General features: G+C 33.3%; 1 protein-coding gene across 1 annotated transcript in view; it reads right to left on the bottom strand.

The window, feature by feature from the left end:
- Positions 1-25,353, bottom strand: part of LOC114324832 (alkaline phosphatase-like) — a 1,004,985-nt gene that overhangs the window by 163,662 nt on the left and 815,970 nt on the right. The window contains exon 6 of the mRNA XM_050651161.1: positions 10,715-10,922. Coding sequence (XP_050507118.1) covers positions 10,715-10,922 — 208 coding nt within the window. The remainder of the gene's footprint in view (positions 1-10,714; positions 10,923-25,353) is intronic.

The raw sequence follows: 25,353 nt of genomic DNA on the forward strand, positions 1-25,353 counted from the left end.
GGATGGATAAAATTCCTAAGGATATAGCCCTATGGCAACATATGACTCCCACACGTTGTAAGTGGGTCAAAAGGTAACTAGGTCATTCTGTTATAAGAGGTGACCTCTTATAACCCTAATTAGGCTCTAGGTGGGTCACACGTCCACCTAGGGAGCTAAAAATTTCAGAAAGTTAGTTTCACTATATATGCTAAACAGTGACCTATATGGAATTCGAATCGAGTTGGGGGCAGTTTTCATCATCTTACCCGGCTAGGCCCTTTATATTTATTGTTTGTTTATTTGGGTTTATATGACTGCGGACACTAAATAAAACTATTATCAAAAATATAATAACAGCACAGTATATACAATCGCGAACTCGCTATACGAAATCAATCTATCTACATGATTACACACTCAGACTCGTAGCCCTTACACCCCAATCAAACATCTACCCATCAACACAGTTACCCATCAGTTACCTCTGGACGAGGCGGCGGCTGCCGCTTACTGAAGTCTCGGCTCCGGCGGAACGTCTCCTCACTACAGAGTGCGTCCACGCCGGCAGGTTCCTATTCAGTCCATTGCATATCTGCCGTTTGAGTTCTTCCCGGTTCACTACACTAAGAAGAACTGCCTCCATGATCCTCCTTGCTCGTCTTAAATACACTCTCGGTAGCCATCACTCCATTGGTTTCGCCGGAGTGGTGGTACGTAGGGGGGCTGTGCCAATATGGAAACTCATTCGATCCTCTGCGGTTGATCTGCCGAACGCCGGCTGCGTGCATCATATTATTACAGAACAATTTGTAAAACTAATAATAAATATATCTAAGAGAAAATGTATAAACATTTTAAATTTCTTTGCAATACGAAAATTCAACAGCTGCATAATGCTCTGGTCAAATCGGAGAGTGCAGGAAGAGTCTATACCGGTTTCGGAGGTCTTTTCCCCCTCATCAGTAGTTCCATATCCTCTTCTCTCCGATTTCCCCAGGCATCACACTTTGGGCCTTTCCGTATTGCAAACAAAGAAATGTCACGGATGAACTAGAGCCATCTACCGAAAAACAAAGTAATAAAATTTATTTCCTCAGCATCCTGTATGATTTGTAAATTTTGAAAATCTCAGGAGGTGTAACCAAAGAAAGTATTCCACCTGTTGTCAATCTGGTGGTATAGGAACGATATTTATTGTCGTTTTCTGTGCTACTTCGATTGATAACTTATTTTGTTTTTCGATAGATGGCTCTAGTTCATCCGTGACATTTCTTTCTTTGCAATACAGAAAGGCCCAAAGTGTGATGCCTGGGGAAATCGGAGAGAAGAGGATATGGGACTACTGATGAAGGGAAAATACCTCCGAAACCGGTATAGACTCTTCCTGCACTCTCCGATTTAACCAGAGCATTATGCAGCTGCTGCATTTTCATGTTGTAAAGAAATTGAAAATTTTTACACATTTTTAATTCATTTACTCTTTTGTAGGATTATTAAGGAATCTTTCTTGTTGGAACTTTTACCACGCTGAGCAGATGAGTTGTGAATTATTTAAAATTCTCTCATCTTAATTTCCTCGGCATCCTATTTGATTTATAAATATTGAAAATCTCGGGAGGTTGTAACCAAAGAAAGTATTCCACCTCTTGTCAATCTGGTGGTATGGGAACGATATTTATTGTCGTTTTCTGTGCTACTTCGATTGATAACTTACTTTGTTATATCTAAGAGAGTTATTTCCAGAAGGTATAGATAACAATATGGTTCCGGGATGTCCAGCGAGTCCCAAGAACTAATGATAACATAGAAAATCCTCTACGCAGCTGACACTTTTAGTCAAGAAACGATTGACTGAGGAGCAGTCCTACTCCAACAGCTAAGCCAAGCCAGAAAGGAAAAGTGGAATGTGGATATAGTCCAGGAACCGAAGCTTTTCACGTCGCAATTTTTACAGAATTGATCGATTTGCTTCAATATTTGAGAATAAGTAGTGGATAGTCCCAAGGATCAAAATCTATATGATGCTGAAAGGCGCTTTTATCATGTGGGTGGTTACCACCCTATCTCGGGGGTGGAAATTTTTTATTATATTTTGACCGCAAAAGTTGATAAAAATATTCATTTTAAGTAAAAAGTATTCCATAGATTTTTTTGATAAAATTAATAGTTTCTGATTTATTCGCTATCGAAAGTGTTAGTTTTATATCGAAAAAATCAATGTTTTTCGATATTATACTCATTTACGATTCACTCAACTTTTGTCGTAGAAAAATTGTTTTCAAATCAAGTTCTTGGGAATTAAATAAGCTACAATTTCATATTTTGACATTGTTTCGTATCTCTGATCCTAATCTTTCTATTCTGAAGAAAATGGCATTTTTTACCAAACTACAAAAATTCGTTATTCGCTTTTAACTCCAGTTTTTTAAAAACTAATCATACTAAGCCAGTCAAACTTCTGGAATCTATTAATAATACATAAATAAAGAAGAATGAATAAGGCCAATGACTAAAAACACCGCTAACCTGCATTATTATGCTTCCAATTGGATTTCTCCTTTTTTTTTTTTCAAAAAAAAATATTGATTTAAACCGTAACTGTTTTATTTTTTATCCTAGAAAGTTTGGTAAAAAATAATTTTGTAGTAACTAATATTCTAAATACTAATAAATAAATACGAACTAATATATATCCTTTTAAAATTTTCAGTCGCAAAAAGAGGTGACTTTGAAAGGTTTGGTAAAGGTGCTGTTTGCATGATATTACAAGTTTTAATTGTCAATAGCTCACTCAAATTCTGCATTAGAAAAAATTTTTGCAAACCTGGGCCCAGAGCACGCCAAATAGAATTATATTTTGTTGACGTCACAAAATAAAATTTCATAATGGGAGAATCGACGGTTTCTAGGCAACGTGACGTCACTAAAATATAATTCTATTTTGCGTGCTCCCACTGCATGTTCTTGGGAATTAAAAAGGCTACAATTTTATATTTAAATATTTTTTCGTACCTCTGATGATAATCTTTCTATTCTGAAGAAAATGGCATTTTTTACCAAACTACAAAAAATCGTTATTCGCTTTTAACTCCATTTTTTTAAAAACTAATCATTCTAAGCCGGTCAAACCTCTAAAATGTATTTACAATACAGAAATAAAGAAGACCAAATAACGTCAATGATTAATTTTAATTAGGGTGGTGAGTAGGGGGAAGTTTATGATCACTTCTTCGTTGAAAAAAATGGTGATTGACATTCTTTTTATTATTATGTCACTTAATTTTTAAACTAGAGACTATTTTTTTATTTCTAGGGAAATATATTTTTAAATACTTTTAATTAGTTTAAACAAGTTATCCTCGAAAAATGCATAGTTTTCCCGTCTTTTGAATTTGAATCCACAATATTTAGCATTTGACGAAGAAGAGCTAACATATAATAAAGTATAGCTCGATTACTATTGGTCTTAAAGAAAATTGAAACAGACGGTTTTGTTTATTTTTTCAAAAGGTACATTTTTGATAAGCAAAGTTGTTTTGATAAAACGAAAACTTTTTGAGTTATTAGCAGAAAACTGATTAAAAACATTGATTTTTTCGATATAAAACTAACACTTTCGATAGCGAGTAAATCGAATACCAGGTATTAATTTTATCAAAAAATGTATAGAACGTTTTTTGCTTAGAATGAATGTTTTTATTAACTTTTGTGGTGAAAATAAAATAAAAAATTTCCACCCCCGAGATGGGGTGGCAACCACCCCCACGGTAAAAGCGCCTTTCGGCTTCATATAGATTTTGATCCTTGGACTATCCACTACTTATTCTCAAATTTTCAAGCAAGTCGATCCATTTTATAAAAATTGCGAGATTTTGTCCTATTTTAAGCTTCATTACTTCGACCAATATGTGCTCACGTAAGTGGTTTTAAAGAAGTAGAAGAAAAATTCGAAAATGCCTTAAAAACAATGACTGTATACTTTTTGTAGAATTTCCTGAGACCCAATCCTTCTAAATCCCAAGTTTGAGTTTCAAAATATAACATCAACAAATCCTTGGCGCTTATACACTCTTTCAACAAAATTTCTTTTCTTTGCGACACAACATCATCAGCTTATAAGATTGGCAAACTTTAATTAATCAAACGTTTAGAGAAACATCCTGAGTTAGAGTTGAGTCCGCGAATCTTTACCCGTGCGTCATCATTTAAAGCATACGAAATAAGTCGTAAATCTATTTCACGCAACAACAAGTGACAGAAAGTGGCTACTGTTCCGATTACGGGTTTTATTATAAAATTTGACGTTATCAAATATATGGAATGTCAAATGTAAGTTTTGCTTCACAATTTTTGTGCAGAATTACAGCTACATTTGAAGTAGTTTAATGAATTCTTTTATTATTATTGATTAATAAATAAATAAATAAATATCTCATAAAAAAATTCAATAACATATTTTCTTTTGTTATTTTATTCACTTTGACGAAAACCTAAACACAGTCATTTCTTTACTGTGTGAATGACGTTAGCTTTGTATGTTTTAAATATTATTTGCCAAAATAAATTTAGTTACCTTAAAATTTCAAAGCCCAATATAAAACTAGTTGTGAAAACAAATGTTTGTGTAATATAAGGAAACTTCAAAACTCAAAAATTCGACAAAAACCGCAAAAAATGCAACTGACTGACAGCCACAAAAGTAAATAAAGCAGAAACGTCAAACAAATTGTGCTTAAAATATGAAAACATACCGAATTTTTTTTTATTCCTATCTCTTTTAAATGCACTGAGTCTAGATGGTTCATAAAAATAACATGTGTTTTTACTTAATAACAAACGGCAGCTGGTTTGTCGTGAGTTTCATGCGTGGAAGAGAATGATGCTAGATAAAAACTATGTGTTTTATCTCGCCAGGTATTAATGACGCACGGGTAAAGACTCGCGGACTCAACTCTAGCTAGTGGAATAGCATTATTTCTCAGTGAGAAAGTAGGTTTATGGGTGAGAAACTGGAAACTATTCATGTCATAAAAATCCAAAATTCTCTGAAAACTTTTGTGAAAACGATTCTGTCAACTGTAACTCCACTCCGAAGGTGTCTCTTGAGGTACAATTTACAGGTAAGTGGCCAAAGATGAGGGTCACCTTTGTCAATGATTTTTAAAGGTCAAAATAAAAAAATGCGAATTCACTTATCAGTTTCGGAGTGTATGAGAAGTAATTCAAATAAAATCATTATCTGAATAATAATTGGAATTGCCTATTAGGCCAGGAACCGAAGCTTTTCATCTCGCAATTTTTACAGAATGGATCTATTTGCTTGAAAATTTGAGATTAAGTAGTGGATAGTCCAAGGATCAAAATCTATATGATGCCGAAAGGCGCTTTTACTATGGGGTGGTTGCCACCTCATCTCGGGGGTGAAATTTTTATTATATTTGGACCGCAAAAGTTGATAAAAACATTCATTCTAAGCAAAAAATTCTATACATTTTTTTGTTAAAATTAATAGTTTTCGATTTAGTCGCTATCGAAAGTTTTAATTTTGTATAGAAAAAATCAATGTTTTTCGATATATTCGTTTAAGATTCACTCAATTTTTGCCACAGAAAAATTATGTTCAAACCAAATTCTTGAGAATTAAATAACTTACAATGTTGAAACATTTTTCGTATCTCTGATGCTAATATTTCTATTCTCAAGAGAATGACATTTTTTACCAAACTATAAAAATTCGTTATTCGCTTTTAACTGCATTTTTTTAATAATCATTCTAAGCCGATCAAAGTTCTAGAACCTATTAATAATATATAAATAAAAAAGACCAAATAAGGTTGATAACAAATTTTAATTAGGGTGGTGATTAGGGGCTTGCTTGCGATCACTTTTTCGCTGAAAAAAATTGGGACTGACATTCTTTTCACTATAAGTCACTTAATTTTTGAGCTAGAGACTTTTTTTATTTCTGGAGATAGATATTTTTAAGTACTTTAAATTAGTTTTAACAAGTTGTCCTCGAAAAATGCATAGTTTTTACGTCTCTTGGCTTTGAAACTACAATATTTAGCATTTGATGAAGAACCAACATACTTATAATAAAGTATAGCTCGATTACTATTGGTCTTAAAGAAAATTTAAAAAACGGTTTTATTTATTTTTTCAAAAGGTACATTTTTATTAAGTAAAATTGTTTTGATAAAACGAAAACTTTTGAGTTATTAGCAGGAAACATATTAAAAACATGAATTTTTTCGATATAAAGCTAACACTTTCGATAGAGAATAAATCGAAAACTATCAATTTTAACAAAAAAAATGTATAGAACGTTTTTTGCTTAAAATGTACGTGTTTATTACCAACTTTTGCGATTAAAATATAATAAAAAAATAATGTGTGTAATTTGTACGCACGTAAGAAGTTATATTTCTATTATATGATTTCAACGAAATCAATATACTTTAAACAGTTTCTCTACTACTTTCCAAAAATTTGTATTAAAACAATACCAAAAATTAAAAAATAAAAGAATAAAACACACAAACACATTGAAAAATGCCACAAATGATTTCTGAACAATAATTGTTGCCAAAAATTTTAATTAAGTACGTATTTTCTGAAAAAAATTATATAATAATATACTTACAATCGTAAAATCTAAAAAAAAAAAAATAAAAAAATGATATAAGTTGCATTGGGCTTAAACCTACTTCCCGTGTATCTCGCCGTACGAGAGTCGAGCGATTTCAAACTGCACCACCTTCGCGTATACGTCATGTGGGAATATACACAAACTGAACAACTTTTTGACATTTTGTTTATATGAATTTTTGAAGTTATACTTCTTTACCGGCGATATGAGGGTGACTTTTTATATGTTAAAACCTATGATCCCGGCGCATGCGCATTATAACTTTGTTCTGATTGGATGTTCAAATGACATGTCAAAAATTATTCAATATGGCGGCTGTGGTACAGCTGTAGTTTGATTATTTATGGTTGTTGCGTTTTAAAATTTGTGTGAAAAGAAACAACAAACAAAAGTTAGTTAATAGTTATACTGCCTTTTTAAATAGTGTTCATATACCTATATTTTTGGACTTTTGGACTATTTTGGACAAGGAAAACTCATTCTAATTTGGTAAGTAATTTTTATTATAATCATACTGTAGTTATACATTTGGATTAGGTTGAAATACAGTAGAGCGTCGATTATCCGAACTAATTGGGGGACATAGGTGTTCGGAAAACCGATTTGTTCGGATAATTGAACTACAATATATTGATACATATTTATAGTCATACATATTTATCCACAAGTGAATAAAAGCCATATTTATATACCTACATATTTATTTATATCTTGATAATGACAACTAGCAACTAAACAAAAAGTGCAGTCTTTGCAACAACATAATTATTTTTGGATACAATATTGAAGAAAATTGAAGATATTTTAAGCGTCAGTTACTAACGCTTGCTCGGTATTCGAGTGCGGGACGCGGGAGTCGATAGTTCGAATAAGCGGTCGTTCGGTTGATCGACGTTCGGATAATCGACGCTGTACTGTACATTTATTTTCTCAAGAATGGGGAGTTTAGAGAGAAATCCCAAATTAGGTCCGATTTTTATTTTTAAATTATGATTTTTTGGCGTAGATTTATTTATCTAGTAGGTATGTAATGCTTTGATTTACATACTTAATTTGATTACCAACAAAAGTTCTACCAATCTTCATCTAATATATTGTTTTCTTACTGTTTTGTTATATTTTAATATTTTCTTCCACAAAATTTAAACTACATAATTTAATTATATTCAAAACAACTGTCAAACAGTAAAACGTCCAGTTACCCTATTTTTTCACATGACAAATAATGTGGAATTGGACGAGTGAGTCTAGGCATCGACTACGAATCAAAGCGCCCCGAAATTCACGGGTTCGATTCCCGATGCAAGTTTTTATTTTTTTATTTTTTTATGCATTTTATGATTGTAAGTATATTTGTTATATAATTTTTTTTTCAGAAAATGCGTAGGTATTTAAAGTTTTTGCCAACAATTATTATCGTTCAGAAATCATTTTTTCTTTGTGGCATTTTTCAATGTGTTTGTGTGCGTTTTATTATTTTATTTTTTTAAATTTTTGGTATTGCCTTAAAAATCACATAATATGTAGTAGAAGTATAACTTCTTACGTGCGTACAAAGTACACACATATTCTTTTTTATCAGTTTGATTTTTGTCGAATTAAAATACAACAATATATAGAGTAAGAAAACGATACATTAGATGAAAATTTGTAGAAAGTTTGTTCGTAATCAGATTATGTAAATTAAAGCATTGCCTACTCGGGGTATAGCATAGCAAGTTTTTCCAAATAGGTATGAAGATCATTTTTTATTGGAATACAACTGAAACGTTTAGAATTACGTACCTGGGGCTTTTCAAAACTATTTAAAAAGTCACTATAATTATAAAGATTTTATTTCTGTCCTCACAACAATAAAAACTAATATATTATACAACATTTTTGTATACCGAAAACCTCCATATTGAACAATTATTGACAGATCATTTCAACACCCAATCAGAGCCCCTATAAAGACTAATACCAAACTGTCGGTGTGCGCATACGCGCAGATTAATACAAATTCACCCTCAATCTCAATCGCGCCTAAAGAAGTATAACTTCAAAAATTTCCACCCCCGAGATAGCGTGGCAACCACCCCTATGGTAAAAGCTCCTTTCGGCGTGATATAGATTTTGATCCTTGGAATATCCACTACTTATTCTCAAATTTTCAAGCAAATCGATCCATTCTGTAAAAATTGCGAGGTTTTCTCCTATTTTAAGCTTCATTACTTGGACTATATTTTAAAGTATTTTTTGGCTTGGACAATAGTCGTTCAGCCAGTCTCAATCAAAAGTAAATCTATTAAAGATATTGCTAATTAGTGAAACATGGTTATCATAATAATATTACAAAATTTGTCTTCTTATTTACCTACTCATTACAGCTAATGTATATACTATGTTAATAAATATTAAAAATATATTATACTACTTAACGTTTATCAAGAACACATAGTGTATACATTTTACAAATAAAAGTATTATTGTTAGTATTAAAATAAATTAATAAAATATTTTAAAGTAAATTATTTCATATTGTTAATTTATTACTACCTATATATCTAAGTTCTCACCTATGAGAATACTCTAAGTTAATTAATTTGAAGAAAACAGAGGTTAAAAGCCAATATTTGTGTAGTACATGTAAATAACAAAGCAACATATTTGATCTCTAATTAATTGCCTTTCGATAAATATTTTGACGGCCTTTCTAACATAAACCACTCGACCTAAAGGAAAGGGTCTGGAAGTTCCAATAATCCCGTTCGTTGACGATTACTTAGTAGGAGAAATTAGTTGGATATTTGGAGCAAAACAAACAGAAACAGCTAGTAAACTTTTGGAAGTAGTGCCTCTCAAAGATGCGGTAATGGTATTGTCTTAGGAGGCTTTCAGTCTAGCTGAAAATTCCAGGAAATCGCAGGAATTTTGATCTTAGGCCATAACTTTGCAGGATTCCATTTCCGGGCCATTTACATACAAAGGAGGGTATAAAGCGAAGGTAACGTTTCGGTAATTCGATGGATTATGAAGGAATAAGTAACTTCGGCTGGCATGTTCAATCAAACTTTACAAACGTGTGCTTTTATGTGGAGCTTTGCTCAGTAGGCTTTAATCAAGTGTAAACATACGTTATCTGATATAGTATTTTCACTACAAAAACGTTATTACGTAGGTCAAAATTTTTGACGTAAGAGAACTGTCAAAACATTAGAATGTGACTTTTCATTATTACCATATTATATATAATAAAAATGGCAATACTGAAAAGTCACATTCTAATGTTTTGACAGTTCTCTTACGTCAAAAATTTTGACCTACGTAATAACGTTTTTGTAGTAAAAATACTATAGTTTTAAATCACATGTTTAATAGGCCTGGATCCCGCGTACCAAAAAATTTATTAATAGCAAGCTGAAAATTTGTTAATAGCTTAACGGTATCTAGTCAGACAAAGAGGAAGGAGAGGCACTCAAAGAAGAAGAAGTCAGACAAACTTTGATATACGGAAACACTGGAACAGGGAAAGTTTTAATTGTGGAACATTATTTTTTGTTGGACAAAACTTCTAATTGATTTGTTACCCTTTCAATAAACGCTCATGCAAAAATCAGGACTTATTAAAATGCTCAACATATTTGCCGGACAACCATTTTTTCATATACTATATAAAGTTTGTTACTGAATAAATTCAAAAACAAGCTGCTAGTTTTCACAATCATAAACTTCTCAGGATGACAAGTTTAACATTTAAAATCACATTATACAATTAAATCTTTCCCTGTTCCACTGTTCCCATACATCAAAGTTTGTCCGACTAGACACCGTTAAGCTATTAATACATTTTCAGTATAGTAGTATCAATATGAGTCTCAGAACACTAGTACTACATTTACACTAGTTTCATTTATGCTTCTAGCACCAACCAGTGTAAACGTGTTTGTTGAGGCAAATTTTAGAAGTGCATTTATAGTGTAATGACTTTGAGTGTAATAACTTTTTTATAGATTTTATTACTATCTCAGGTGCTTCACATTTGTTTACCGCTTTTTGCTGAGGATCAAATTAATTTCTTTGTCCAAAATATAATATACTCACCCAAGAGGTAGTCAACTTGATTGGGATCTATTTGATCGAGTTGCCCTTTGTTCCATACATACTGAGCCTTCAGACTTCTTTTCTTTTTATCGCGCACCCAATCGTCGATAAGATTTCGACCATCAAGTCGTCTGCCTTCTTCTTTCGTCATTTCTGGGTCGTGAGCAACTTTAGGCAGCCAATGTCTTCGACCGCCTCCAAGAAGCACCTGTAACAAAATAAAACTAGATATTGATTGGCTTTTACTACAAAACTATTTAATATTGAAGAAAACAGAAAATAAAGGGACGATCAACAAAAATGTGGTAGCTGGTATAAAGGATGATAAATCAACATTGCACAAAAAAAGTCACATAACTTTTATCTGATGATACCTCTTTATGTATAGCAGTATAGATGACGAAGACCAGAGTTGCAGAGTTGCAACTGGAAGTACTGTTTTAAAGCAGCCGAGACAGTACAAGCGACAGATGTTATGTTTATATGGGATTAGCTACAGTTAGGTTGTAATGACACATATTTTACCTCAAAACACTTGACGTTTCAGTTTTTACTTCGAAAATCGTTATCAAAAAAACAAGTGAAAAGAAATTGGTTGATAGGGTATGTACAACCGGCAATTGTTGTTGTTATTGAGGTTGTGTCACATACCAGTCAACAAATAATATTTTACTTTGCCTATGTGGTTGTAGGCAACAGCCAGCTTTGACTGGAAGGATATTAGGGTGGATGTTTTTTTGCCTTATAATACATCAAATTCTGATTATTCTGTGTATGTGTGCGATAATTATACAGGGTAGCGAGAAAGTATGGAAACACAGTAATTTCTCGGAAACCGCTAGAACGATTTTCATAGATTTTGGTGTGTAAGGGTCCTCTTAACAAAACAAAAGTGAAAGACGTCTCTACCCAAGTAGCAAAGCTTAAATGGAAGTTCGCCGGACACACCCTACGGCAGAAGGATGAAAGATGGACTAAGATGGTAATACATTGGAGACCATGGAACCACAAACGAAAAAGGGGAAGGCCACAGATGCGATGGTCAGATGACCTGAAGAAACACACTTGGTCAAAATGGATGCAAATTGCCCAAGATAGAGAGGCATGGAAGAAGAAAGAGGAGGCCTATATCCAAGGATGGATGTTTAGGGCTGATTAGATAGATAGATTAGAAGGGTCCTCTAATGCGGCCGATATTATAGTGGTAATTACGTTTTTGTCAAATCTTCCGTACCTGTGGAAACCTAATGAACTTTCTTATTTAAAATGGAACACCCTGTATATTTTTTGCGTTTTGAAGTCCTTAAGAAATTCTGATTATTTTTCATGTTATATTCCCTATACCTAAATGCCATATTTTCGGACTTATTGCTACATTTATTAAAAAAAATCTTTAAAAAAATTATAAATATCAATATTTTGTCCCGGGTAGACATAATTTTAGGTTCTTTGGATCATTGGAAACAAATAAATGTCTTTTGTAATTTTCCTGAAAAGTTAATCGTTTCCGAGTTATAAACAATTTAAAACTAAAAAAGAATGTGTGTGTACTTTGTACGCACGTAAGAAGTTATACTTCTATTATATGATTTCTTAAAAATAAATATACTTTAAACAGTTTGTTTTAATTTTTTTTAAACACCAAACTAATTTTGTTCTTACCGCTTTCAAAAAAATAAAAAAAGTATAGGATTGCACTGGATTCGAACTCAAGACCTCTCGATCTCTGGCCGAATGCTATACCAAATACGCTACGACGACTCTGTCTGTATCGGTTCGAACGTACCTAATGACAATTCACGGTAACAAATAGACAAGGTGAAGTATAATAAATATACAATAAAATGTTTTAATAATACTCATCTTACTAATGAGGAAGACAAATCCAAAAACACAAAAATTAGAATAAATATATTTACTAAAAACACTAATATATTCTTTTCACACCTTTTCTTGCACTGCTATATTTATATATAACTAGAAAAATTTAGCAACTAAACGCCATACTGTCTGTGTGCGCATGCGCGCAGTATTATGAAATTTTACTCTCAATCGCGCCTAAAGAAGTATAACTTCAAAAAATCGATAAATGACGATTTTCAAGGTTCAAAACACAAGAAAAAAATTATTTTTGAAATTACAAAGTACCTAAATTCAAGCTCAAACCTTCTGTCAGCTCCATATAAGAATGTTTGGCACGTTTTATTCTAAAACATTGTTTTTTTTTTATTGTTAATGAAGCGCATATGTGAGGACGAGCGATCGGGCTGCATTGACAACTAAAAAACAATGTTTTAAAATCAAACAAAACCAGAACACTTATCGGTAACTGATAAAATAAGGTTTGATCTTGAATTTAGGCTAATCATAGTTTCAAAAATAATATTTTTTACTTGTGTTTTTGAACCTTGAAAATCGTCATTGTCCTATATTTTTTAGTTTTAAATTGTTTATAACTCGGAAGCGATTAACTTTAGGAAAAATTACAAAAGACCTTTTATATTCTCAATGATCCAAAGAACCTAAAATAACGTCTAGCCGGACCGAAAAAATTGATTTTTATAATTTGTTTAAAAAAATTATTTTTAATAAATGTAGCAATAACTCCGAAACTATGGCATTTAGGTATAGGGAATATAACATGAAAAATAATCAGAATTTCTTAAGGACATTAAAACTAAAAAAATATACAGTGTGTTCAATTTGAGATAAGAAAGTTCATTAGATTTCCAGAAAAACGGAAGATTTTACAACAATGTAGGTAATAACCACTATAATATCGGCCGCAGCATTAGGAGACCTTTACCCACCAAAACCTATAAAAATCGGTTTCCAAGAAATTAGCGAGTTTCCATACTTTTTCGCTACCTTGTATGTGTTATGTGATTCGGTGTTAGGAAGTGTTCGTAATAATACGTTTTTTGGGGTAAAAACCTTGTAAGTTAACTTTTTATTTGTATTGTGTGTTGCATATGTATAGTGTATGCAAAATATGCTGCATTCTACTGATGGGTTTGCTACACATGATTCTTCATTTAGTAGGATGAGGGCTGCTTCTTTGCCACTTAAACATGCCACAAGTCAACAGTTTCAGTACCTTAGTACAAGCGATACATCACTCGACGCTCATTTATTTCAAGACCAGAACAAATAATATAATATACATTCAGTTTTTAAATCATTTCCGATTAAAAGGTGTAATCGGAAGTGCAAAATTATAGTCACCGAAATAGTACATATTATTATATAACAGAAGTCGAGCTTGAATATTTAGTTCAGGTTTTGAAGTAATTTCCGGTTAAAAAGTTATAACTGGAAGTTTAACAAAAATGACTCAAATATAGTGAAATCGTATATCAAACTTACATGAAGAATTCAAATACAACTTCCAGCACTTCTGGCCACGTTGGCTAAAAACCTAGCACTTACGAAGTCCAATGGCTTGTTTTTAGTTAACTTTACCAAATAAACACTCTTTAGTAAGTCAATAATACGTTAATATAAGTTAAGCAACATTTTTTTGTAATTTAAAAAGCAAGTGTGCATTACTCCATCATGAAAATCTAATATTTTCCATGCAGAGGCAGGTTCAATCTTACGAGGCTTGTATATAGAGCAATTAATCTTACGTCATACGGTACCTAATAACTTTTCATTTTATCCTCCGGGCTAAAACTGAAGCAACCAATTTCATGTGTTATCATTTTAAATCGCATTACATTGAGCTGCTTTCTCGTTTATCATGGGAACAGAGCATAGCGTCGTTTTCCTTTTTCTTCCGCCATGTTCTCTCTCCTTATGGATGTTTAGCGGCTTTTAAAAACAAAATAAATCGGAATTTAATCCTTCTTTAATATCGGGGATATTGGAAAACAATTCGGTATTGGGTTGGAAAAGAAAATAAAGACGTGGTGATAGATGACATCAAAAACTCGTTTAACAAAGAGCGGGTAGGTTTAGGAGTGGAAAAATGGTGAAAATTATTGGGTGATTTTCGCGATTGGCTGGCCTTTTTGGCACATCTATTGATGAAGTTATATACGTCTTAATTTATTAGTGTGCTCATTTGAATTTTATTAACAATAATAAAAAAATAGAAAAGCTGCAATTGGAATTGGAAAAGCACTATTACAATTTAAGAGATGGCAAAGTTCCTAGACCTGACAATGCATAAGATGAACACATAATAGTATATATATTATTCAACGAGTATGTAATGATATGGCTATTACTCACGATGATGAAGTTTTCTAATTCATCACAGTGAGTAATAGCCACTACATGCGAGTAAAATGGTATATTTTTTCTATGAGCTGCTTTTTTTATCAGTAGAAAAATTATTATACTTACTTTAAAATGCATCGTTCGTTTATTGATAAATACGAGGTCTGGCTATTAAATAAAGAGACTGCGCGCGCAGAAGGCGTCCTAGATGGGAAGAGTGGTAAACGAATGCAGCATTGGATAGCTGGAAATGTCTACTCTTTCAGTACGAAAACACGTTTGTGTCGCTGTGGTAGTATTTTTTCTGTAGAGGTTAGAAAAGAACGTGTTTTTTTCTCGTGCCGATAACAATGTGTGACGAAAAACATGAGCAACGGATTAATGTGAAATTTCACGTTAAATTAAAAAAAACTCCGACCGAGTGCTATAATTTGTTGAAAGAGGCCTATGGTGAGAATTCTCTATCTCGTGCGCGTGTTTTCGAATGGTATAAACCAGCATCGTGGTTTTAAAGCCACACTAATCGTTTTTTTCGACATTAACGGCATCGTGAAGACTAAATGGGTTCCAGTGGGTCAAACTGTAAACCAAACTTACTATTTGGAAGTTTTGGCAACGCTGCGAGAGCGAGTTCGTAAGAAACGGTCGGAGTTGTGGAAAAAAAAGTCGTGGATCTTGCACCAGGACAACGCACCTGCCCATAACGCACTGTTTGTGAAGCGTTTTTTAGCTGCTAGAGACATTCTAGTGCTCGAACACCCGCCGTACTCGCATGATGTAGCACCCTGTGGCTTTTTCCTGTTTCCGAAGATCAAGTCTGCCTTAAAAGGAATCCGGTTCGAGTCGATGGAAGAGGTGAAGCGAAAAACGGCGGAGCTCCTAAAAGCTCCAACAAAAGAAGACTTCCAGCATTGCTTTGACCAATGGAAAAAATGAATGGAACGGTGTGTGGCGAGGGAAGGGGAATATATTGAAAGAGAGCATTCGATTGTAGAATAATTTTTAAAATAAAACTCTTTTTCATAAGCAATCTCGTTATTTAATAGCCAGACCTCGTATAACCAATTAAACTAAAATCACTTTTAATTACTATTTTATTTATTAGCTGAACTATTAATAAAAAAATCACTTTATTAATATTTATTGTTATATTTCAACAATAATTTGTGAAACTAAAACTTGGAGTAGTATTTATATCAAATTATTAGTGTATTATTGTAAAAGACTCGATGTTATCGAGTACGTTGTATGAACTTGCATTGAGGTTAACGGTCTTAAAAATTTCTTCTCCTTCCTGTCAATTTCTTCTTTCCAGTACTTCGCCACTTCATTTCTGAAAGATTTTCGGGATCTGCCTATCTTCCTTCCTCCTATCGGGCTCCACTCTATTATTTTATTTATCCAACGATTTTGGTCTGCTCTTCTGATTCGTCCGTACCAGGGTATTCTATTCTGTTCGATGTAGTCTATTTTACCTGAGTTCATTTTCATTCTTTACTTAACCTCTATGTCATTTATTCTATCTCTTCTTGTTACTCTGCAGCTTCTCCTTAGGAATTCCATCTGTGTTGCTCTTATTTTGTTTTTGGTTTTCTTATTTATTGTCCAATTTTCACACCAATAAGTGAGGAAAGTTTTTGTCATGGTATTATCTATTCTCCTTTTTGTTTTTAAGCTGATGTTCTTATCCCACAGTACTAGTTCAATTTTCAAATGCAGTCTCTGGTTTTTCCTAGTCTATTTTTTGTGTTCGTCCTTTGTTTGATATAATGAAACATAAATACTTGTACTTGTAGTAGAGGAGGAAAGTATGCTAAATTTGCAGTTACTCAAGCGTTATGGGGACATATTGGGTTGTGAAGATTGGGTACTAAAACCAAAAAAAAAAATGAAGTAAAGTTTTCCATTTTAGTGGGGGTACATTCCATGTCAAATCACTCAGGCAAAAAATTTTGGATCTGTGATTTGTCTGAAAATTATTATATAGCTTCTGCGGGACGTAAAAATAAGATATTTAAGGTCAAAAAATCTTCTTCTTTTTTTTCTCAAAATGTTATTTTATGCGATTTTACAGTCATTTGGTGTTTATTTAAACAAATTTGCATCCTCTGTCTCAAAGTATTAATGAAAAACATAATATTTTAATAAAAGGGACTCAAAATGTCATTATGTGGCATTATAACAAGTTATTTTGATTCAAAACAAGGTTTTGATCCAATTTTATAGTCTAGAAAACGTTAAAATACCGTTTTTTACATTTTTCTCCATTCCCAAAATATATCATCATCGATTTGGCTGAAAATTTGCCCACAGATAGCCAAAACATAGTACTTTAAGTGGTTAGAAGGGTTTAAATTATATTATTACAATACCAAAAAAGTTACAAACAGTAATATCAGACTCAAAAGTATATTAGTTCAGTCGGAATAGTATTTGACCTTTGAGCTTAAATTTAAATCACAAATGAATTCCTCTGTTACGTTAGCCGCCATCTTGATTTTAAAGGAGAACCTGTTTTGCTCAATATCTTCGCCATTTTTAACTTTTCGACAAAAATGGTAGAAACTGAAATTGTTCCAAATAAATAGTATTTACAATTCTTACAATTTCTTTTTAACAATTAATTTTAATTAAACCGGTTTTTGGAAAAACCGTGTAACGATGTGATGCCTCGGCGGGCGATGAGCTGCTGTTACCGGAGGGGACTGATGGAGTGTCCGTGTTTGCGCATTCCTTCTTCACGGCACCGCTGGGGGAAACCGAAGGAGAGGGCATCGAGAGCATATTTAAGGCGAGCTAGGAGAATGAGAAAATCAGTCATGGTTCGTGTATTGAACTTACTATGGCTCAACAGCTGATGCCTCGCGTATTGAACGAGCTTCAGCTGGCCTGGCAAAGATGCGCCGTTTGTGAGGCGGAACTATGCCTAGGTAGACGCCACCGTAGTGACGTGGAGTCTTGCCACAATCGTTATCGCAGTAGGCGGTAGTAGCGAGGAACGAGTGACTGCATTGAAGTGAAATGCCGTCTCCAGGCTACGTTGTTTTAACGTAGCGAGATTATTATTGTATATATTGATTATCGCATTATTTCGATGTTGCTATTATGATCGGATAACTATAATAAAGTTTAATATTGTTTTTCCTTTGCAGAAGATGGAATTATATTTTATTTTATTTGTTTTAAACTGTATATAATTACCTTTAATATATTTGCTTTATTTTTAAATTGTGTTTTACTGAGTCTGTCGTCCTTAAAAGAACTACCCGTTACAAAATGGCGCCCGAGCAAAATAAAAGCTACGCAGTTTGTAACTACCCGTTACAAATTGGCACCCGAGCAATAATTAGAACCATACAAAGACACAGACTCAGTACCAGGTCCACGTCGTGGATAAATAAATAGAACCCGTTCAAAGATGATTAAGCTTCTTTGTTTTCAGATTCTTAAGGAACCGAAACCGAGAAGGAACCGAAAATAAACGTCGCCGATGCAACGAGCAGGAAGAGTTGCGACCGTTCGCTGTAGAAAAACCTTGGCATACTGTCCCAATGGAGTTGAGGGGATCACGCCCAAGATCTACAGAAGGAAGCACCTTCTAGCCAGTCATCCGAGACCAATTTACGAATCACCGAAAAATACGACATTGTTGATGGAACCGTCAAAGATGAAACCAGCAAGAAAAATGTGACCATCTGCTGTAGAAAAACCTTGATAAGCTGTCCCAATGGATTTGAGGGGACCACGAGCAAGATCTACAGAAGGAAACATCCTCTTGACAATCATCCCAGACCAGTTTGTGAAAGAAAATCGACAGAAAGTACATGCCTTAAGGGTAAACCGTCGCAGATGCAGCCAGCAGGAAGAATGTGACCATTTGCTGTAGAAAAGCCTTGGTACACTGTCCCAATGGATATGAGGGGACCACGATCAAGATCTACAGAGGGAAGCATCTTCTTCATGCCTTAAGGGTAAACCGTCGCAGATGCAGCCAGCAGGAAGAATGTGACCATTTCTGTAGAAAAGCCTTGGTACACTGTCCCAATGGATATGAGGGGACCACGACCAAGATCTACAGAGGGAAGCATCTTCTTGACAGCCATCCAGGACCAGTTTACGAAGTAAGGAAGAACCGACCAAGACCACACCGATGATGAGCCCAAGCCGTGTTGCACACACGGCACAAAAAAAAATGTATGCTACATTTTTTTTTGTTTTCCAAAGAGAAGGGGGTGTAACGATGTGATGCCTCGGCGGGCGATGAGCTGCTGTTACCGGAGGGGACTGATGGAGTGTCCGTGTTTGCGCATTCCTTCTTCACGGCACCGCTGGGGGAAACCGAAGGAGAGGGCATCGAGAGCATATTTAAGGCGAGCTAGGAGAATGAGAAAATCAGTCATGGTTCGTGTATTGAACTTACTATGGCTCAACAGCTGATGCCTCGCGTATTGAACGAGCTTCAGCTGGCCTGGCAAAGATGCGCCGTTTGTGAGGCGGAACTATGCCTAGGTAGACGCCACCGTAGTGACGTGGAGTCTTGCCACAATCGTTATCGCAGTAGGCGGTAGTAGCGAGGAACGAGTGACTGCATTGAAGTGAAATGCCGTCTCCAGGCTACGTTGTTTTAACGTAGCGAGATTATTATTGTATATATTGATTATCGCATTATTTCGATGTTGCTATTATGATCGGATAACTATAATAAAGTTTAATATTGTTTTTCCTTTGCAGAAGATGGAATTATATTTTATTTTATTTGTTTTAAACTGTATATAATTACCTTTAATATATTTGCTTTATTTTTAAATTGTGTTTTACTGAGTCTGTCGTCCTTAAAAGAACTACCCGTTACAACCGGTTTTTGGTTTTTTTAATCCAATATGTTACAAAGTTACATTTACAATACACTTTAGTTTGCATTCGACTCGACATCAATATGATCAAATTTAGTACATACTATCGAAAGAACATGTATTACTTTTAACACGTTTGTATATTTGTAGAATCGGTACATTTTAACTCATTTAATACTTCCTGTATGAGTGTATCGTTTTGAAAACGTAGCGAAATTCTTGGAGATTCGTATTCGTAATAAGTAATTCGATATTCATAGTCAGAGCATTATTTTTGGTAATCAGAAAAAGTCAATCACCCACTTTCAATGTCAAGAGTTAAGTGTGAAAAATAGATGATGTTTGCGTCTAATTCAACCAGATCACTTCTTATGTAAATATTATGATTACAAATACCTTTTCAGGAAATATTATAATAAAACTTAATAATTGTGTCTGGCTGATGTGAGATTGCACTTTCAGTTTGCTTCTGTATTTTATAAAATAAAATAAAATTTGAATTATGGTTTTGTTTGGAATACTTGAGAATAATTATGATTGGGATCCAAAATAATACCTAACCCAATCCTAATCACCGTAAAAACCTAATAACCGGTTTTTGCTCTAAAAAGAAAAACCGGTTATAACCGGGATAAAAAAACAACCGGTAAAACCGGTTATTGCGAAGTAAAAAAACAGGTTTTTACTTCGCACAAAACAAAAACCTAACCCAATCCTAATCACCGTAAAAACCTAATAACCGGTTTTTACTTAAAAAAAAACCGGTTATAACCGGGACAAAAAAACAACCGGTAAAACCGGTTATTGCGAAGTAAAAAAACCGGTTTTACGTTTAAACCGGTAGGTTTTTCCCATCCCTACTAAGTAAAGTATCAGTTAGGTTTCAATGAGAAATTTTAAATGTACCGTATATTTGATTTTGTCTTGCCTAAATTTAAATTAAATAGTATTTTCTTGCAGTTATCATAAAGGCACTATTGTATATTATTTCGATCGTCAGCACTAACAATTACAACTCTATTCATTACTCTTCAGGTGGGCCAAGCCAAATAATCCTGAAATTTATGCGCAAATACAACAAACCATCAAAATGGTAATAGTAATAGTAACATAACAGGATCAGCCACTGTTTACTCTTCCCGAAAATTTACCGCCTCGCGAGGTGGTTAACAAAATTTATAGTATTTGCTCAGGGTTAGAGTGACAGGCGAATTTATATATTTTCTAGCATTAGATGTACCTGAGGGAACTGAGGGAGTCACAGATGTGCGTGCCTGCGCCTGTATATCTGTCTCTCGGAAGTAGGATTTACTTATGGAGAAGAATAACAGCGCAACGGACTAAGGCCAGGAAAAAATCGTTTATGTACGTTAGAAGGGATTTTTATATCAAAAATATTTTCAGACTGAAGCCTTTTTTTTCCAAAACACATAAACTTTATAAAAAATGCGTTCCACAAAATTATAAACAACATTGTGTTTGTTAAAACTAATAATAAAGATTTACAACGTAGAATGAAGTAAACAATTCTGTTGTATGTAGGTATATTAATTTATTAAAATTCTTAAAATTTATCCACAAGGGAGTGGAAGTACAAAACGTTTCGGTCAAACTGACCATCATCAGTGTAAACCTGGAAATAAGTGAACCACTTAGATTGAAATGCAAAAGGGTGAAATTTTGACAGTTAAAAAAGAAAATGTAGTTACTTACGTCCAGTGTACAAGTAATTGAAACTAGCTACTTCAAAAGGTGTAAAAACCTCTAAATAACATTATTGCTACATTACAAGCTGTATAATAATCGACATTAAGTCGATGTCTTAAGATTATATATTATCACATGTGGATGTATGTCATCCTTGCTCGGAAATTGCACAAGGTTGTTGTGATCAGGTGAGAGGTTAACAACCAACTGATTATACAGAATAGTGCCTGAAAATTTATGACAAGATTTTAAGGAAGATAGGTGGATTTTTCAGATGTCACCCGAAAATTTTTTTTTTTTGACAAAGTGAGTTTATATTTAACTTTAATTGTTAGATTGGAAATATGCAACTATTAAAAATGTTAGTTGGGAATTCTAAGTGTAAATAAAGGTTAATGAGCTGTAATATATTCATTACTAGACCGAAATCAAAGGTAAAATTCTACTCATATGCTGTGACGTCATAGACTGTTTTTCAAATGTAACTGACTGAAAATAATTATATTTAGTTAAGTCGAGTTGTGATGAATTAATATTACTGAAATTATCTGGAAATATTTAGAAAAATTTTAAAAAACACATTCATTCATCACAACTCTACTTAACTAAATATAATTATTTTAAGTCAGTTACATTTGAAAAACAGTCTATGACGTCACAGCATATGAGTAGAATTTTGCCTTTAATTTCAGTCTACTAATGAATATATTACAGCTCATTAACCTTTACTTACACTTAGAATTCAGAACTAACATTTTTAATAGTTGCATATTTCCAATCTAACAATTAAAGTTAAATATAAATTCACTTTGTCAAAAAAAAATTTTTTTCGGGTAACATTTGAAAAATCCACCTATCTTTCTTGACATCTTGTCATACATTTTCAGGCACCATTCTGTCTAATCAGTTGGTTGTTAACCTCTCACCTGATCACAACAACCTTGTGCAATTTCCGAGCAAGGATGACATACATCCACATGTGATATTTATATAATCTTAAGACATCGACTTAATGTCGATTATTATACAGCTTGTAATGTAGCAATATTGTTATTTAGAGGGTTTTACACCTTTTGAAGTGGCTAGTTTTAATTACTTGTACACTGAACGTAAGTAACCACATTTTCTTTTTTTAACTGTCAAAATTTCACCCTTTTGCATTTCAATCTAAGTGGTTCACTTATTTCCAGGTTTACACTGATGATGGCCAGTTTGACCGAAAACGTTTTGTACTTACACTCCCTTGTGGATAAATTTTAAGAATTTTAATAACTTAATATTCCTACATACAACAGAAGTGTTTACTACATTCTACGTTGTTTTAACGAAGGTATACAGCCAACTACAGGGTTTAGCTTTTTAAAGTTTTAATAAAGATTTCATTTAAATTACTGGAAGGGAACACAACCCCTAATTTTGTTTTCACCAATTTTACAAAATAAAAAAAAATAAGAAAATCCTTGAATTATCCATATGTTTGTCTGTCTGTCTGTGAAAACAACTCTGTTATTACAATATATTGATAGATTTAAAATACCTAAAAAGGGTTATATCACAACAAAATGTTTTCGGAATCAATATTCCATCATCAGTGTTATCACAGGTTTACATGTTTAAGCCACCAAAATATACGGGTAAAAACCCTTGAGAAGTTTTAAAATGTTAAGGTTACATTATATTATCAGATTTTTAAAGTATGTTAAAAATATCTTTTCCAGATTAACCCCGGCAATCACATGACATCAACCATATTGGTTGGAATATTTGATAGTAGGACCTTACATGGCAGAGTTTTAAAAGGTAGGACCTTACATGTCAGATCTTTAAATATTTTTAACATACTTTAAAAATCTGATAATATATTGTAAACTTAACATTTTAAAACAACTCAAGGGTTTTTACTCTTGTGTAAAGTATTTTGTTGGCTTAAAAAATGTAAACCTGTGATAACACTGACGATGGAATATTGATTCCGAAAACGTTTTGTTGTGATATAACCATTTTTAAGAATTTTAAATATACCTTTCACAAAATAAGCTTTTTATTTTTTTTATTTTAAAAAATACCTACATGCCCCTGTTGCTTTCTGCGCAGAGATGGCCTCTAAATACACATTTGAGGGCACCAGAAGGGGGTTAGATATGTAAGTTCAGTCTAGAACAAGCTGGTTTTTCCCCTTTGAATTAAGTGTATACTAATATATTATACGAAGCAAGTGGACTGTATTATTCTAATTAAAATCAAGTATAATGAAACAGAAAATAGCTCAAAATACATTTAATGTTGAAACAAAGAATAAATTATAAACTCACAAAAATATATTGAAAATCACGACCAATAGATACAAATTATGAAAGCTGAGAAAAACCCTTTTACGAAATTACATACAATATTGTCCTTGACCTAAAATAACCAAATCAGCTCTTAAAAATATCGTAAATAAAGCAAAAACGACACCTCGTAAATGGCACCTGTTTTTAAGAAAGAATTTTATGGTCGTAAAATATTAGGGCAAAACAATATTGAATTTCGGTTAGGTTTGCTACCAAAGGAAGAAAACCTTCTTCGCTCAACGAACTGTGAACAACTGCCTAATTTCCCCCACTAGTATAGTATAGTTGATCCAAAAGATGGCATAACCCAGACATCCAAAGTGAAAGTTATCCTTCAACACCAAATTGTTCTATATGGTCCACACAATGTCCAGAAAAAAGTCACACCATTTTGAGCGTCGGGTTTGGGGGGAGAGGGGGGAGAAATCGGTAAATTCGTAGTTTTTTAAGTTTTTCGCCAATATTTCTAAAACTATGCGGATTAGCATGAACAACCTTCTACACAAAAATGTTCTACATTCAATTTGAAATAAAAAAGGTCTTATGCATAATCTTTCTAAAATGAATGGTTCCAAAGTTACGGAGGTAGTATAGTATAAATGGTCCAAAAAAAGGCTTAACCCAAACATCCAAAGTAAAAGTTTTCCTCCAACACCAAAATGTTCTATAGTGTCCACATATTGTTCACTAAAAAGTTACACCATTTTGAGCGTCCGGTTTGGGAGGGAGATGGGAGAGAAGCCGGTAAATTAGTAGTTATTTTATGTTTTTCGTCAATATTTTTAAAACTATGCTTTAGCGTAAACATTGTTATATACAAACATGAAATTTAAAACAAAAAATATTCTATACATAATTGTTATAAAATCAACGGTTCCAGAGTTACGGAGGGTGAAAAGTCGATGTTTTCGATACTTTTTATATTTTTTGGGCAATATTTATGATATAACTATACCAAAAACCCAGACATCCAAAGTGAAAGTTATCCTTCAACACCAAATTGTTCTATATGGTCCACATAATGTTCAGAAAAAAGTCACAACAATTTTTTTCTAGCGTCGGGTTTGGGGGAGGGGAGAGGGGGGAAAAATCGGTAAATATAAAAAGTATCGAAAACTCCACCTTTCACCCTCCGTAACTCTGGAACCGTCGATTTTATAACAATTATGTATATAACCTTTTTTGTTTTAAATTTTATATAGAACATTTTTCTATAGAACATTCCTTACGCTAAAGCATGGTTTTAGAAATATTGACGAAAAACGTAAAAAAAACTACTGATTTACCGATTTCTCCCCCATCTCCCCCCCAAACCGGACGCTCAAAATGGTGTAACTTTTTACTGAACAATATGTGGACCATATAGAACAATTTGGTGTTGAAGGAAAACTTTTACTTTGGATGTCTGGGTTAGGCCTTTTTTGGACCAATTATACTATACTACCTCCGTAACTTTGGAACCGTTCATTTTAGAAGCGTTATGCATAGGGCCTTTTTTATTTCAAAGTTAATGTAGAACAAT

This window comes from Diabrotica virgifera, chromosome 5 (assembly GCF_917563875.1).
Source record: "Diabrotica virgifera virgifera chromosome 5, PGI_DIABVI_V3a".
NCBI classification, from domain to species: Eukaryota; Metazoa; Arthropoda; class Insecta; order Coleoptera; family Chrysomelidae; genus Diabrotica; species Diabrotica virgifera.